The following is a 17062-nucleotide window of genomic DNA, read 5'->3' on the forward strand; positions in this document are numbered from 1 at the left end:
GTCTAAACTCTGGACCAAATACAAACAACATGGGAAGGTTGTTAAAGGTAAACATACTGGTAGACCAAGGAAGACATAAAAGCGTCAAGACAGAAAACTTAAAGCAATATGTCTCAAAAATCGAAAATGCACAACAAAACAAATGAGGAACGAATGGGAGGAAACTGGAATCAACGTCTGTGACCGAACTGTAAGAAACTGCCTAAAGGAAATGGGATTTACATACAGAAAAGCTAAACGAAAGCCATCAACACCTAAACAGAAAAAAACAAGGTTACAATGGGCTAAAGAAAAGCAATCGTGGACTGTGGATGACTGGATGAAAGTCATTCAGTGATGAATCTCGAATCTGCATTGGGCAAGGTGATGATGCTGGAACTTTTGTTTGGTGCCGTTCCAATGAGATGTATAAAGATGACTGCCTGAAGACAACATGTAAATTTCCACAGTCATTGATGATATGGGGCTGCATGTCATGTAAAGGCACTGGGGAGATGGCTGTCATTACATCATCAATAAATGCACAAGTTTACGTTGATATTTTGGACACTTTTCTGATGTTTAAGGATGATGAAATCATTTTTCAAGAAGATAATGCATCTTGCCATAGAGCAAAAACTGTGAAAACATTCCTTGCAAAAAGACACATAGGGTCAATTTCATGACATAGGGTTAATGTCAACGAGCAGATGTGATTTGATGCAGGTGTTAGTTTTGGGGATGGAAATTTACAGGGTGATTCCATAATTTATTCCTCAGAATTGAGTGAGTCCATATTTTTTTCCTCTGCTTGGTCTAAAAAAGTAACCGTTACTGACTGCCACAATCTTTTTTTCTTGATTTCTTATAGTGTTTCTTAAATCCAGAAAGTTGCCATTTGAAATGACTTTAGTTTTGTGTCATGTCTGTGATCTGCTTTTTTTCTACAAAATTAAACAACAGAATGAACATCCTCCGAGGCCGGTGATTCCATAATTTTTGCCAGGGGTTGTACATCAGACATGCTTGAACCCTCGTGGGAATGCGAGTGTTTTTTCACGCCTGTCGATTACGTCATTCGCCTGTGGGCAGTCTTTGAGTGAGGAGTGGCCCACCCTCTCGTCGATTTTTTCATTGTTTAGGAATGGCTCAGAGACTGCTGCTTTGTTTGATAAAATTTTTTTCAAAACCTGTAAGACACAACTGAGTGGACACCATTCGATAAATTCAGCTGGTTTTCGGTTAAAATTTTAACGGCTGATGAGAGATTTTGGAGTTTTACTGTCGCCGTAAGGACAGCCCACGGCGCCTGACGGGGATCTGCGCTTCGAGGCAGCGTCGTCTCGCTGTTTCAAGCTGAAAACTTCCTAATTTCAGGCTCTGTGGACCCAAGACGTCGTGAGATAACAGAGAACTTTCAGAAGAATTCGGGATCAGGAGTTTATCCAGACATTCCACTGTTAAAGGAGATTTTGTAATGAAAGAACGTGCGGGCAGATTCGCATGTCAGGCCGGACCCGACCGCGGGGGGTCGCCACAGGAAAAACACCTCCGTTGGAAACCTTAACGGACAAGTTGGAACATGTCCAAGCTGTTAAACAATTTATCAGATACTCACTTGTTGAAAGCCATCAAAAGCCGCCTGAATTTTACAAATGGTTTTCAACATGGAGGTGTTTTTCATGTCGCGGCGCAGACGGATTTGCCACGTCGTCACGGATCCGACTTGGCAAATTCGTCCGCACGTTCTTTCATTACAAAATCTCCTTTAACAGTGGAATGTCCGGGTAAACTCCTAATGCCGGCTTCTTCTGAAACTTCTCTGTTGTCTGACGACGTCCTGGGTGAACAGAGCTTTAAATTAGGATGTTTTCAGCTCGAAACAGCCAGACGGACGCCACCTCCGAACGCGCCGCGCCGATCCGCTTTGTGGGCTGTGCTTAAAGCGAAAGAAACTCCACAATCTCTCATCAGCCGTTAAACTTTACACCGAAAACCAGCTGAATTTCTCGAATAGTGTCCACACGGATATCCCTCACCGGTCCTGAAAAAATTTGATAATGCAACGCGCCCCGTCTCCCTGCAGCGTCTCAGACAAAGAGATTCCGACGGGAGGGGGAGTCCACACCTCACTCAAAGCCTGCCCACAGGCGAATGACGTCACCGACAGGCATGACAAAACTCACGCATGCGCACGAGGGTTCAAGCTTGTCTGACGTAAAAACATATGAATCAAATCCATTAATTTTTTTCAAAAAATAAAAAGGACCGCTTTTTATATCACAGACCTCGTATATTTTTAATGTGTGTGTATGTGTGTGTGTGTGTGTGTGTGTGTGTGTATGTATATATATATATATATATATATATATATATATATATATATATATATATATATATATATATATATATATATACACACACACACACACACACACAGAGTGCACTGTATAATACCGGTATACAGAATAATAACTCCCTTCTGATTCCCTTGACTTTTTTTTTCTTCCCCCACTCAGGGTGACCATAGCAGGTCCAAGGTGGATTTGCATTTTGTTTGGCAACTTTTGATTTGGCAAGTTTTACGTTTGATGCCCTTCCTGACGCAACTCCACATTACATGGAGAAATGTGGCAGGGATGGGGTTTGAACTGGGAACTTTCTGCACTGAAACCAACTAACCACTTATCCACCACCCCTGCTTATAATACCGGTATAAAGAATATAAACTCTATATTAAAAAAAAACCTAGACATGGACAGCTTTCAGTTTGTGTACCATGTGTTGCGTGACCATGCAAGTTTTGCTCATCTTTCTGTATGAGATACTTGTTAATATCTGCATTCATGCAGGAAGCCCAGCTACTGATGTATTATTTTCCCAGCCATCTGACGGGAATTGACAAGCGACAACTACTAATTTCAACTGTCATTAAAGACTGAGTCTTAACGACCTCCTGTTAATCTTCTTTAGTTAGTACTACGGGGGCATTTTGTAGTGTGAGTGCATAAGGTATTGCCACAAGTTCTTTCTTCTGCTTCCCACGTATTTTGTAGCTGTTTTTTTGCTAAATTCTTTCAAAATGTCAACTTTCCAGTGCTCTTCAGTATTTACATTGCTGTCGGCCCTTATCATGTGTTTTGTGTAATTGTGAACTTTGACCTGGCCCATCAAGCGCCACATGTACTGAGATGCTGAATTGGCCTATTTTGGTCTGATACTACATGTTAATGTAGTTCATTGTGCAAACAGGTGGGCTCAGACCGTGAACACACAAAGTCATCAGTTCTTAATAAACTTGTAACAAAAGTTTCTTTTTTCAAATATCAGTGGTGGGGTTAACGCGTGCCTAGTAATAAATTTATAGTTTTCCTTATTGGTGGCATGTTTCTGTAGATACAGTAGACTCGATCACACCAGACAAACTGAGAGGACTACGAGACCTTCTCAACAGCAGTGCCATGGACATTATGTACTACAACAGCCCCCTTTACCGGGATGAGGTGCGAGCCACACTCAAACTGTGAAGCAACAGTTTTGTTATTATTGACACACAGAGAAAGCATTGACATTCTGAAAGACATTTTTTTTCTCCTGAAAACTTTACCACTGATTTTCTGTAGATTACCAAAGGTCTCACTCAGGAGCTGAACAGGCTCTACAGTCTTTTCTGCTCACGCAACCCTGAGTTTGAGGAGAAGGGAGGCAAAGTGTCCATCGTGTCCCATTCACTTGGCTGCGTCATCACCTATGACATCATGACAGGATGGGACCCTGTACGCTTTTGCCTGCAAGAGCACCATGCTGTAGAAGAAGAGCTGGACCTACGTTGGATATCCTATGAAGAAAGGCACCTATTAGAGCAGTTGCGACTCACAAGGAAGAGGTAGGGCTGGCTAATATACATCACTCACATCTTCCTTGACTTTGAAGACGTAATGGTGCTCAACAGTTATACTGCTAAAGTTCCCCATTGGTTAATGCTGGAAGACACTTAAGAACATGTGGAGGCCTGTGATATAAAGATGTAATTCATAAAAAAAAATTACAAAATATTGGATGGCTTTTTTTTTTTTTTGCTTAAATAATGGTCTTATAATGTTGTCCAATCCATAAGAATTTAGACGGTGGCAGTTATTGTAATTTTGCCTCTGTACACCACTGCAGTAGATTTGAAACAAGATGTGGTTTATAGTGTAGACCTTTAGCTTTAATTCATGGACTATAACAAAAGTATCAAATTAATTATTGCTATTCCACCATCTCAGGCCCTGATGCACCATCTGTGCCTGACCATTCTACCATCTCAGGTTCTGCTGCACCACCTTGCCTGTATTTTACAGTTGAGGTGAGAGCAGAACTGAGAAGGCTGCGTGCAGGAAAAGCTGCAGGGCCAGATGGTGTTAGTCCATGTCTGTTAAAGGACTGTGCTGACCAGCTGGCGATACCACTACAAACTTTGTACAACCTAAGTTTACAGTCGAGCACTGTACCAGTGCAGTGGAAGACGTCCTGTATTGTGCCAGTGCCTAAGGATATGTGTGCAACTGAAATGAAAAACTTCAGACCTGTGGCTCTGATGTCTCACATCATGAAGACACTGGAGAGGCTTCTTCTGCGTGTCTTGAGACCACAGGTTCAACAGGCGATTGATCCCCTACAGTTTGCCTATCAGGAGGGAGTGGGTGTGGAGGACACAGTCCTCTCTATGCTGCACTGAATATATTCGTTTTTGGATGAGCCCGGTGGATATGTAAGGATTATGTTTTTCGATTTCTCAAGTGCTTTTGACACTATATGGCCAGACATTCTGAAGGAGAAGCTGGAGCGAATGGGAGTTGAGCCTCTTTTTATCACTTGGATTTACAATTACCTTACAGGATGGCCTCAATATGTGATGCTGGGAGACAGTTTCTGAGACTTACAAGTAATGTGGGTGTAATGTTGTCAATGTTTTATGAATCTGTTGTTGCTGCGGCTCTTTTCTTCGCTGCTGTGTGTTGGGGCAATAGCATCTCAGCCAAAAATTGTAAAATAATAGACACACTGGTTAAGAGGTTGTGCTCAGTGGTGGGCCAGCCACTGGAGAGGGTGGGGGATGTGGTGGAGAGGTGCACAAGGACTAAGACACAGACCATCCTCAGTAGCACCAGACACCCTCTGCACCTGACTTTGACTGCTCAGAGGAGCAGAAGAAATGATCGTCTCCTGTCAATACATTGCAGGACAGAGCGCTATAAGAGATCTTTCATTCCTTTGGCCATTAGGCTGTATAACACACACTGATAATGTTAATGTTTTCTTATGTTTTTGTATTATGTGCTTATTTGTTGTATGTCTGTTTTGCTATTGGACAGTGGAATTTCCCTCCACGGGGGATTAATAAAGTTTTATCTATCCATCTATCTAATCTATCTATGTTACTTTTATACACATAAGTCCATTTTTAGAGGCCATAAATAATTGAAGGAACTGATTATTGTTTATACTAATCTTCCCTTTTTCAGTCAGTTTTTCTTCCGACCAGTCTGATGACGACTACATGAACATTTTCAAGTCACTTAATATGTTTTGGACTGCATTTCCATCAGTCATTATTTTCATTTACTCTCCATTGTGGTGGTGTACAGTGGTAAATTTTTTTTTAAAGTGATTAATTGCACAGCTTTTGTAGGTGCTGTAATTTTATACAGTGTTGGTAACCAAAATGTTGCTTTTCTTTGACAACAGCAATGTGTTGTGAAGACAAAAGGTGCCTGGCAAACCATTATTACCCAGCCAAAAGTTTGTACTCAGTACTATTTCATGTTTTATTTTGTACTTTATGAACACAATGTTTCTTTCTCCTGTCAGGTTACGAGAACTAGAAAATCAACTCCTCAGCCTGGAGGCTTCTAAGCCTTCCACACCTCCAGCCCTCAAGTTTAAGGTAAGATAGCATTTACTTTGCAGCATCATTATTATGGGAAGTTACTCTATATATTTGTCATAGTTATTACTAGGGATAACGGTGCTACTTCTTTTCTGCCTGTATGATTCGGTAGTTTAACAGTATTCTTAGACCCTGTTCAGACTGAGGTTTGCAATCAGTTTTAAGCAGGGTACTGCCATATCCTGCTTAAGCCAAATAAGTTTGTTCTGAATCTGAATGCCACAAATCCAACTCAAGCCAGATTCTTTTCAACCCACCTCTTGGAGGATTTGAGCTGGATTCTCTACAGTCTAAACACAAATGCAGCTTGAATCTAGCTAGGCCGGGGCTAGCTAGATTCTGTGCACTCCTTCGCCTCCAGTAAAGTGCTCATCAAATTTCTTTTTCTGCAGCGCCACCACACAGAAAGGCACATAGACATGCACCCACGCTCATTCCGATGTCGGCGTCAGAAAACCGTCACAGCAGAATTAATGTCATCTGTAGAGACAGACTGCAGGTTGCTGACGTCAGTTTAAAAGTTAACTGTTGTGAGATTATAAATTAATTATTTTCTGAAATATCACACAAATATGTGTTTACCTGTTTGCAGGAGTTGACTCTGCAGTTCTCCATCAAGCTGTCCATTATTCCTCATTGGTAGACATAAAACAGCAAGCAGAATCCCATGCACACATGCACGTGTGACTTGAATTCAGACGTGTGTGTCAGATGAGCTTTGGACGTCAGACTATGCCCGTGCACCCCATGTTATCGCCGCACAGAAGCAGGCATGCCCCCCATGCACCCATGCTTGTTCAGTTGTCAGAAAACCTTCACATGGTCCAGACTGGAAAGTTTATTGTGCGCAGAGAAGTTCTTCCTTGTGGAGTTTTCCCGACAAAATCCGCATTTGCACAAAATAAGAGCTCGATAAACTAAAAACTCTGGATCTGCATGATTTGACCTTACCTCAAAAATCATGACGCTTCTCCTTGCTGAGAGAGACACAGGCAGAAAGAGAGCAAGACAGACAGCACGCTATTTCTTAAAGACATGGAGCTGCACTTACTGTGTCGGTCCTTTCTCTGCTAGTGCTGGACTATAGGCCAATCAGAAGACCAGAATGAAGCATCAGACAGCCACTGGAACAATAAAAGACGAGCAGAGAAGAAAATGGCACACAAATGTGCAGGCAGCAGGAAAACTGTCTGCCTGATCTCTGCTCAAAGTTTTGAACATGCACAAACCTTTGTGATGAAGTTGGCAGACATCAGGTGACAAGGAGTGCATTCTGTGAATGGGAAAGGGTCTTTTGGCGAACAAAAGCAAACACAAACGTATAGGATTAGTTCCTCATACATTTCCTTGATCCGTTACAGTGCAACTGAGAGTTTGTCAGTACTTTTGGGGGAGAAAAAAAATCTAATTTAGAATACAATTCACAATGCTTTATTTTGTATATGCCAATTAGTCACCAGTCAACAACACATTTTGAGTGTTTAATTCTCTCTGCCATGATCAGTTGTGTGCCTTGATGTACTTGTAAATTTCCCTCTTGAGCGCACACAGTCAACTTTTTTAAAAATGCATTCAGCACTAGCTTTACACATTTTACCTGCTGCTTGCAGCAAGGAAACAAATTAACAGTAGAAATGTCCATGGCAGCTCTCGATACCCTCCGGATATGTTTCCAATTTGAAAGCTAACTTGTTAACAATTTAAGGATAGCCACTCTCCAATTTTGGTAGGGAAATTCTGACTTTCACATGGAAATTAAACGGGATCTAAATGCAGTTTCCTAAACAAAACACACTCTAGAGCATTTACATCATTTTCAACCTTTCAGGTGGAGAACTTTTTCTGCATGGGTTCACCACTGGCAGTGTTCTTAGCGCTGAGAGGGATCCGCCCTGGAACCAGCGGCCACCAAGACCACATCATGCCAACCTCCATTTGCAACAGACTCTTCAATGTCTTCCATCCCACAGACCCAGTGGTCAGTTTCCTTTGGATGACTTGACACATATACAGTCAATGCTTTCAGGGTTTTGACATCATCTCTGGATTTAGTTTAGCTGAATACATTCACACACATTTAGTGTTTTGTTTTTTCCCCAGGACTTTGTTCTTGAACTTGCTGTGTTGTAAAACGATTGATTTCAGTCTTGTTAAATTTTATGACCATCTTGGGGAAAATGTGCTGCTTTGAGCTCCTTCCAACAAAATTGTCAAGTACCAGTCATGCACTGTACATGTTGAATAGTTTTCCTGTCGTCATTTATGCCTCAATTAACATTTTTCTGTGCTTTTAGGCCTACAGATTGGAGCCCCTTATCCTCAAACATTACAGCAACGTGGCACCTGTTCAAATACACTGGTAAGGAGTTGGAGCTCATGTCAGTTTGATGATGCATTCAGACACAGATGATTGGCTCATGTTGTACCACAGTTATTCTTGGTGTTTTAAACAGGTACTGAACTGTTTTACAGATATCGGTGTAATGTCATGGACTGCATTATGCATTGTATCATCTGAATGCCTCTTATCCATCAGGTGTAGTGCTACAAATCCCACACCCTATGATGAAATCCGGCCTACCTTCTTAAACCCAGTGAAAGACCCGACATCTGACACTGACAGCATCCCCAGCCCGAGCTCATCTCCGGTTCTCCCACGTAGACACTATGGCGAATCCATTACCAGTCTGGGCAAGGCCAGTATAATGGGTAAGCCACTTTGGAAATGAGGGTTAAATGTGCCTCTGATAAAATACCTCTCTATTATTTTTGCATCATCTGTTTCAATTTTCAAATAGATTTGTTTTACCGTATTTAATAGTATATAGGCTAAAAATAAGTCACTTTGTGAAGAGTTTTAGCTTTGAAGCTGTTTCTACATACATTATATGTTTCATTGCTGCATAATGATGTTGCAGGAGAAAATACAAAATGTGAGACAGATCTGTGTCTTTAAAAATATGAGGATGTGGATGTAAAATATACAGTTGCTGAACTAAGTTTACAGACACCTTGGCTAAGTTTGAAAAATTAACAACAAAAAAGTAGTCAAAAGGTTATTGTTGCAGGACAAGTTGAGTGTTAATTTTAGATCAGTAGCTTCCTCCTTGGTCAGCAGCCTCTTAGGTTGTGTTGATGGCATACAAATGATCTTCTTATGGCTTCGGACAGTGGACTTAACTCTGTGCTTGTTCTGTTGGACCTCAGTGCTGCTTTTGATACTGTTGACCATAAAATTCTATTACAGAGATTAGAGCATGTCATAGGTATTAAGGGCACTGCGCTGCGGTGGTTTGAATCATATTTGTCTAATAGATTACAGTTTGTTCATGTAAATGGGGAATCTTCTTCACGGACTAAAGTTAATTATGGAGTTCCACAAGGTTCTGTGCTAGGACCAATTTTATTCACTTTATACATGCTTCCCTTAGGCAGTATTATTAGACGGTATTGCTTAAATTTTCATTGTTACGCAGATGATGCCCAGCTTTATCTATCCATGAAACCAGAGGACACACACCAATTAGCTAAACTGCAGGATTGTCTTACAGACATAAAGACATGGATGACCTCTAATTTCCTGCTTTTAAACTCAGATAAAACTGAAGTTATTGTACTTGGCCTCACAAATCTTAGAAGCATGGTCTCTAACCAGATCTTTACTCTGGATGGCATTTCCCTGACCTCTAGTAATACTGTGAGAAATCTTGGAGTCATTTTTGATCAGGATATGTCATTCAAAGCGCATATTAAACAAATATGTAGGACTGCCTTTTTGCATTTACGCAATATCTCTAAAATCAGAAAGGTCTTGTCTCAGAGTGATGCTGAAAAACTAATTCATGCATTTATTTCCTCTAGGCTGGACTATTGTAATTCATTATTATCAGGTTGTCCTAAAAGTTCCCTAAAAAGCCTTCAGTTAATTCAAAATGCTGCAGCTAGAGTACTGACGGGGACTAGCAGGAGAGAGCATATCTCACCCGTGTTGGCCTCTCTTCATTGGCTTCCTGTTAATTCTAGAATAGAATTTAAAATTCTTCTTCTTACTTATAAGGTTTTGAATAATCAGGTCCCATCTTATCTTAGGGACCTCGTAGTACCATATTACCATTAGAGCGCTTCGCTCTCAGACTGCAGGCTTACTTGTAGTTCCTAGGGTTTGTAAGAGTAGAATGGGAGGCAGAGCCTTCAGCTTTCAGGCTCCTCTCCTGTGGAACCAGCTCCCAATTCAGATCAGGGAGACAGATACCCTCTCTACTTTTAAGATTAGGCTTAAAACTTTCCTTTTCGCTAAGGCTTATAGTTAGGGCTGGATCAGGTGACCCTGGACTATCCCTTGGTTATGCTGCTTTAGACGTAGACTGTGGGGGGGTTCCCATGATGCACTGTTTCTTTCTCTTTTTGCTCTGTATGCATCACTCCGCATTTAATCATTAGTGATCGATCTCTGCCCCCTTCCACAGCATGTCTTTTTCCTGGTTCTTTCCCTCAGCCCCAACCAGTCTCAGCAGAAGACTGCCCCTCCCTGAGCCTGGTTCTGCTGGAGGTTTCTTCCTGTTAAAAGGGAGTTTTTCCTTCCCACTGTAGCCAAGTGCTTGCTCACAGGGGGTCGTTTTGACCGTTGGGGTTTTTCATAATTATTGTATGGCCTTGCCTTACAATATAAAGCGCCTTGGGGCAACTATTTGTTGTGATTTGGCGCTATATAAAAAAAAGTTGATTGAGTTGATTGATACTCTCTTAAAGGTTGGTACTGTCTGTCTGATACTATCAGTTTCCATTGTTTTGCTTCCAGCTACATGATCTCTTCCTTAATTGTCATTGTGGGGTTCTGTTGCACCTTTGTGAACTCCTGGGTGTTCATTTAGGCTGCCTTCTTCAATGATGTGATAGTTCTAGACTTGCTGATATACACACTTTTTCCCCAGATACCTTGGTTTAATTCTTGTATTCTATTATTTTCCAATAACTTTATGCAAAAATTAATAATCATTATAACTGAGTTTATGACCCCAAAGATTGATAAAGGAGTCAGGAAATTTGAGTTTAAGTTTGTGGTTAAGTTATAAGTTTGACTCCAACTGTAATTCAGTAGGAGAATAACAATGCAGTGAAAGTGTTTTGTTTTTCCACATTTTTTTTTTTATTGTTGAAGAGCTTCAAAATTTTAGTTTGATGTCCAGCACAGGAGCAGCAGTATTCAGCACTTGAAATGGCTGCTGATATATCCTTATTGATTTCAGAACTGTGGCAACATTGCCACCATGTGGATAGATGGAGAGTAGCCTCATTTTGCTTACTTGCATGAATAGGTTCCTAGTTTAAGGCTTCTCCCCTTTATCACTTGGGGTCGCCACAGTAGATCCGATATGGATCTGATTGTTGATTTGGCACAACTTTTACACAGGAAGGCCCCTCCCTGACACAACTCAACATTTTATGGAGAATAGGCGGGAAAACCGGGAACCTTTAACTCAGGAAACATCTGCTCTAATCACTTTGTAATCATGTCGTCCCTTATACTATATTCTCAAGTGGAGTTAAGCAACAGTTTTGTTTGGATGGGGGGGGGGTCCTTATGTTAAGTAAGCCAAATAGTAACTTTCGCTAGCTACTGTTGATTTGTTAAACTGTCAAAACTTGGAGCAATCTAATCCTAGATTGCTACTTACATTAACCTACTGCAGTATCCTTTGGCCTGTGCAGTGCACTGAACCATAGGCTTTAAATTACCAGTTATAATTCATAAGAGTACGGTTGGCAGACAAGATGTTAAAGTAACATTAAGAAGTGGTGTGGTCCACTTTAGGGGTAACTGAAATCATATTACAGTGTTCCCCCAGGTGTGAATATAGGAAATACTTAATTACAATGATGGGTAAGAAGGATAAGTAAATGTTTTTACAAACACACACACAAACTGTTGTTTTTACGTTTTGCAGTCACTGAAGTCTAAATTTGGGGGTTAGACCCCAGTAATCTCTGTAAATCCAAACAATAGCAATATTGGTGGGGTTTTTTTTGTTTGTTTGTTTGTTGACACTTTTTTTTTTTTTTTTTTTTTTTTTTTTTACATTTGTTGCAATTAAATTTTGTGACATGTAAGATGCATTGTTCCTTGGTCAATAAACTCAGTTTCTATCATTGTCGTGAATAATGAAGCAGATGGTCTGAAATGATGAGTAGCCGTCTCCACATCTGACTTCTGTTCCCTTCCTCTTCGCAGGAGCAGCCAGCATAGGGAAGGGCATCGGGGGCATCCTTTTCTCGCGTTTCTCTCGCTCCAGCAGCCAGCCCTCAGTGTCTGGAGGAGTGGAAGGTGGAGTCAGCACTGAGGAGGAGGAGCAGAAGAGAACAGAAAGTCAGTCAGCCTATAGCCTCTCCACCATGACTCGACTCAACTCGCCCACGGTTGACCCCTCTCGTTAGTACACTGACCTCTCAAACACTTTGGTTGGATTTTCACGTGATTTTTTTTTTTTTGTTTGTTTAGATCTGTGTCAGGCAGGTGCAATGATATTGGGAGCACACCTAAAAATGTCCCACTGACGATGTCTGTGTTTCTTACAGTGGAGCTGGAACGACGCATCGACTTTGAGCTCCGAGAGGGTCTCGTAGAGAGCCGCTATTGGTCAGCTGTGACCTCACACACGGGATACTGGTGCTCACATGACATTGCACTCTTTCTGTTGACCTTCATATACAAACAGAAGATGACACCTTCCCATCCAGCAGAAGAAAACCTGGAACCAGACCCAAACAGCACGTTTGGTGGAGCACAGACTTAAAATAAGCTCAAAATACACTGATTTGTTTGAAACCTCTTCCAGCTCATGACAGTTATTGACAGACTGACTTGTACTTTTATTCCGAGACACACACTTTTTTTTTGGTCTTCGTCTAGTTTGTGCACAATGGCTCGCCCCGCAGGTGACTGCCACCGCTGAGGTGGTGCACACATTGGCAATATGACCTCAAGCACACCATACGGTTATACTGCAAGAATCTAATGAGTTTGATCCATAGATGTTCGTCACACTCAAGGGAAGAGCGTCCAAACGTCATCCCAGCAACTCTTCAGTCTGAAGCCTCACAGGCGGAAGCAGTTGATTAAATGGCCTGAAGTTTACTGATCACAATGTCCAGGCTTCGACTTCTCTCAGATCGTGAGACAAACTATTCTGCAACACGACCACCTCAGCTTTCACTGTTACCCAATAATTTACCTTCATTTTAACAGAAAGCTGGTACATCACCCAGAAAATTGTTTTTTGTCCTGACAAACTCACAAAACAAAAAAAAACCTGTTCAGGTGCTATGGCTTAAAAAGGTAATTCTAAAAAGCAAATGTGGCGTCTTTCCAAAGTCCAATCCAATGTGTATGTATGTTTAGGCATTTATTTATAACGGGGCATTTTCTTTTTCTCCTGAGTGTTTTTTTTGTTTTTTTGGAAGTGTGAAGATAACATGCATCCATGTGTGTGTGTTTGCTCATTTCCCTCTGGGGTTATTTCCATTCTCCCACTTTTGTCCATGATGTGAAATCTGAAAAAATGTTTTGTTTTATATATATATATATATATATATAGAACACAGTTCACTACAACAGCATTCCATTTTCATGTTTACTTTTCCACAGCACTGGTTTTAGACGTCACTAATGTAACAGCTGCATCTCAGCCCTGATGTAACATTACGGTCTCCATGAGACAGATTTACAGTAGTAGAGGCTCAAATATTGTCATCAACTTGAAGAACTGCAGATATACTGTAATCAGTTTAAAAAACAAAAAGGTTTGCTACATGAAACATTCAATCTCATTTTAGAAATACTAATGCTAGAATCAGAATTTGACAGAAAATAGGTTGTTTCACTGGAACAAGATTTTTTTTTTCCTTAATTTAAATGTTTTTCTTATGTACGTATTCTTTTTTTTTTTTTTTAAGCTTTGGATCTCATCTTGGTAAATGGGATTGAAACTGGTGGCCAAATATCCTTTTTTTTTTTCTTCTTCTTCTTTATTCTCTTGACGTTGTTATGCAATTGAGTTGCCTGGACTGTAATTTTTTTTTCCATGTAAGGGTTATGTGGAGTATTTCACACAAAACTTATTTCAACTTTGCCTTCTTTGTTGAGCTGGTCACTAATTCACACTTTACCCTTTGCCTCAGTCGATGTTAGGTTGTCATTTTATTTGTGTAAATGTTGGGTTAAAGGTCAAGTCTTGCACACTGGGTATTGTTTACCATGAATTTTGCCTTAGGTTTGCAACATGACATACATATAAGGGCAAACTGACAGAGCTCTAACACGTTGTTAGCATTTTTACTTTAGTTGTAATTTAATGTGGGTTGTTTTTGTTTTTGTTTTTTTGTTCCCCTTTGCCCTCGCAGTACGTTCTTGAGTAACTAGATGTTGCAGCCAAAGACTGTGGGGTGATAATGGCCACCTGTATTACTTCACTGACCGACATGGGGCGTTTAAACTTAGCTGTCCAGGTTTTGTGCATGTTATAATAGGCCAATCCTTGAAATACCAGACTCCATTAATTAAAAGGTTTAGAATTAAATCCAGTTTGGATTCAAAGTTTGGTCAGCTATTTCCAGACACAAACACTGTCTCTGCAAAATGTTACTGAAATCCGTCTTTTTTTAGTTTTCAGACACTGGCAATCACATAACCTTTGACCCTCCTCTGTTAGTTTGAGGAGACAACTAAGCAAATAAATCTCTCATTTAATGAAATGTGAAAGTTTGGGAAAGAAAGCATAACTGGTGAAGGGGCCAACATGATGCAAGAAAACTGACTAGAAAACCATTTGTGATTGTTTATGGGTTTGTAATGAAATAATTTATTACACAGGGGATGAAGACATAGCTCTATCATCTGAGTAATATTTCTGAGGTGGCAGTCATGGCTCATTTAACAAAAATGTGCTTAAGGTGAAATTATTGAAGGATTTATTCACGTTTGCCAAGATGTGAAATGTTGTTGTGCTGCTCAACACAATCAAGGGCTGATGACTGTCCGCTACAGAGGAGAATCTGAGTTTTTCGTGTTTCCAAAGGCTTAAAGTATTACAGAAGTAGTGAAAAGTAAGGGAGTGGGATGTAATCTTTTGGTTCTTGCACATGGTGTATCATCAGCTATGAAATGTAAATAAATTGCAAAGTAACCCCCTGCTACACCTGAATTAAATTTATCTTTTGTTCATTATGCTCTAAAACAAAAATCAATGCATAAAACAGTCAGAAATTTCCCAGCCTTGTGTTTTTTTGTTTCTGTATCTCAACATCCCTGTAAGATTTGCATTTGTCATCTTATTTGTTTCAAAATGTATGTGAAATTTGCACTTTTTCTGTCATGGCAATTGCAGATATCAGTTCATGTTGCTGACTAACAATTTATAGCAGCTTAAACTGGACAAAAAAAACTAAATATGTTGCAATATTGTAATTTTAACTACATGAGCATTTATTGTACAGCCTTTTAAAAATAAAAGTATATATTTTCTTGGTAAAAGCACCATCAGCAACAGAGAAATGTACTGTTACATATTTTGGAGATTTAACGCTTATTAAACACAGTTTGAAGCCATAATCATTTGTTGCTCTCATGGGTGTGTCAGTATTGTTATTCAAATGCTCAGAGGCTTTTAAAGCCCTGCAGCCATATGTTTAAAAAAAAAGTTCCAAGATAAGAGAAATATGCATTGAATTTATTTGGTGGATAAATGTGATATTCAGCTCCCACTGATGCTCAAACATCAAATGGATGTTGATGAACGTGCTGTCAGCTGTGCAATAACCCATGCCTGTAATGGATTCTGCTATCTAAAACGTATTTATTTCCTTTTATTAAAGCATCTTTTTTCGACATGGTGACTTTTTCCTGCTTATTGCGCAACATTTGGCAGATAAAAAGAAGAAAGTGTGCAGTCCATTTGGGTCAAGTGTGCTGCAGCGTAGGTGGAGTAGATGATCTCGCCATTGGAAACTGCAGCTCCTTTTGGAGGACAATACAGCTGTTTGTTCATCTGAAATATGGTCAGAGTCCTTCCAAGACGCCCCCCGATGTGAGTAACAAAGCCTACTTATACAACATGAATGGTGTGTATTGTGATCTGCCAGCTGTCACTGTTTCAACATGAATTTAGCCCATTTTAATGCAGTTTTAACATTCTAAGACCAGGCTTGCACACTGGCCTGCTGTTGTGCGTGTCACCAGGAGAGGTCCATAATCCACGGAGAGAAGAGTTGGACAAAGATCTGTTATCCATTTATTGCTCATTGAATTAACACTTCAAATAGAATGCACTTTCTCAGTGTGCAGTTTTATTTTTTACAGTATTTTAATCATAGCAGATAACACAAAATGTGTTGTTTCACTTCACTCAACCATCACACAGACTCCACACTTTTTTCCCTTCCCCCAGCAGATGAAACCGTGAAGGTCCTGAAGACCTCACATTCTCCCAGAGCGTCTCCTGCTCTGCATCTCTGACTCAAATGTTTACTCCACAATTAAAACACAGTCTATAAAAGGCAATGCATCAGCAGCCAGACACTGACGAAGGGTTCAGAGCTGCAAGGAGAGACGTTATAAATCGCTTTGCAGATCCCTGAACTGAGGCTTCAGAGTTTTGAGTTCAGCAGGGAAATTGAGCCAGAAACACTGATGATTCATGGCTATCTGCTGCCAACCACTCAAGAGAATTTGTCTCAGAAGGCGCATTGCACTTCAGCTTTGAAATGAAAGCCAGCCATTCTGTCTTTAAGAGATTGTGCCATCTGCATGAGCTTTTGATTGAATTCATTAGTCATCATTTATCTGGATAGCAAAAAAAAAAAAAAAAATCCAAACTACACATTTGTCAGGAACCATTTGATCCCCACATGTGCATTGTTCATCGGCAAGTGAAGAAAAGAAATGCTGACCCGCAGAAGATTTTTTTTTTGTTGTTCTACCTATATTGGGAAAACTGCTATTAGCAAATGAGATTTAACTGTTCTGCAACTTAATTGGATTTAATGACTTGCTATTTTTGACTTGATCATTACTGTAAGAGAAAGTAATGACAACCCTTAGAGTATATCAGCAATGCATGGGGAAAAAAACGTATATGAGAGTGGGAGCTTATGATAGTT

At 40.2% G+C, this 17062-nt stretch overlaps 1 protein-coding gene across 3 annotated transcripts in view; it reads left to right on the forward strand.

The window, feature by feature from the left end:
* Nucleotides 1–15799, forward strand: part of ddhd1a (DDHD domain containing 1a) — a 40314-nt gene extending 24515 nt beyond the window's left edge. For 2 of the 3 annotated variants that reach the window (XM_034159352.1, XM_034159354.1), the window contains 8 exons: nt 3376–3482; nt 3603–3865; nt 5833–5908; nt 7740–7889; nt 8206–8270; nt 8448–8620; nt 12141–12338; nt 12485–15799. In XM_034159352.1, coding sequence (XP_034015243.1) covers nt 3376–3482; nt 3603–3865; nt 5833–5908; nt 7740–7889; nt 8206–8270; nt 8448–8620; nt 12141–12338; nt 12485–12702 — 1250 coding nt within the window. In that variant the 3' untranslated portion in view covers nt 12703–15799. The remainder of the gene's footprint in view (nt 1–3375; nt 3483–3602; nt 3866–5832; nt 5909–7739; nt 7890–8205; nt 8271–8447; nt 8621–12140; nt 12339–12484) is intronic. The other variant, XM_034159353.1, reaches the window with a different exon arrangement.
* The last annotated feature ends 1263 nt before the right edge of the window (nt 15800–17062 follow it).

Source organism: Thalassophryne amazonica, chromosome 19 (genome assembly GCF_902500255.1).
Source record: "Thalassophryne amazonica chromosome 19, fThaAma1.1, whole genome shotgun sequence".
Classification (NCBI taxonomy): Eukaryota; Metazoa; Chordata; class Actinopteri; order Batrachoidiformes; family Batrachoididae; genus Thalassophryne; species Thalassophryne amazonica.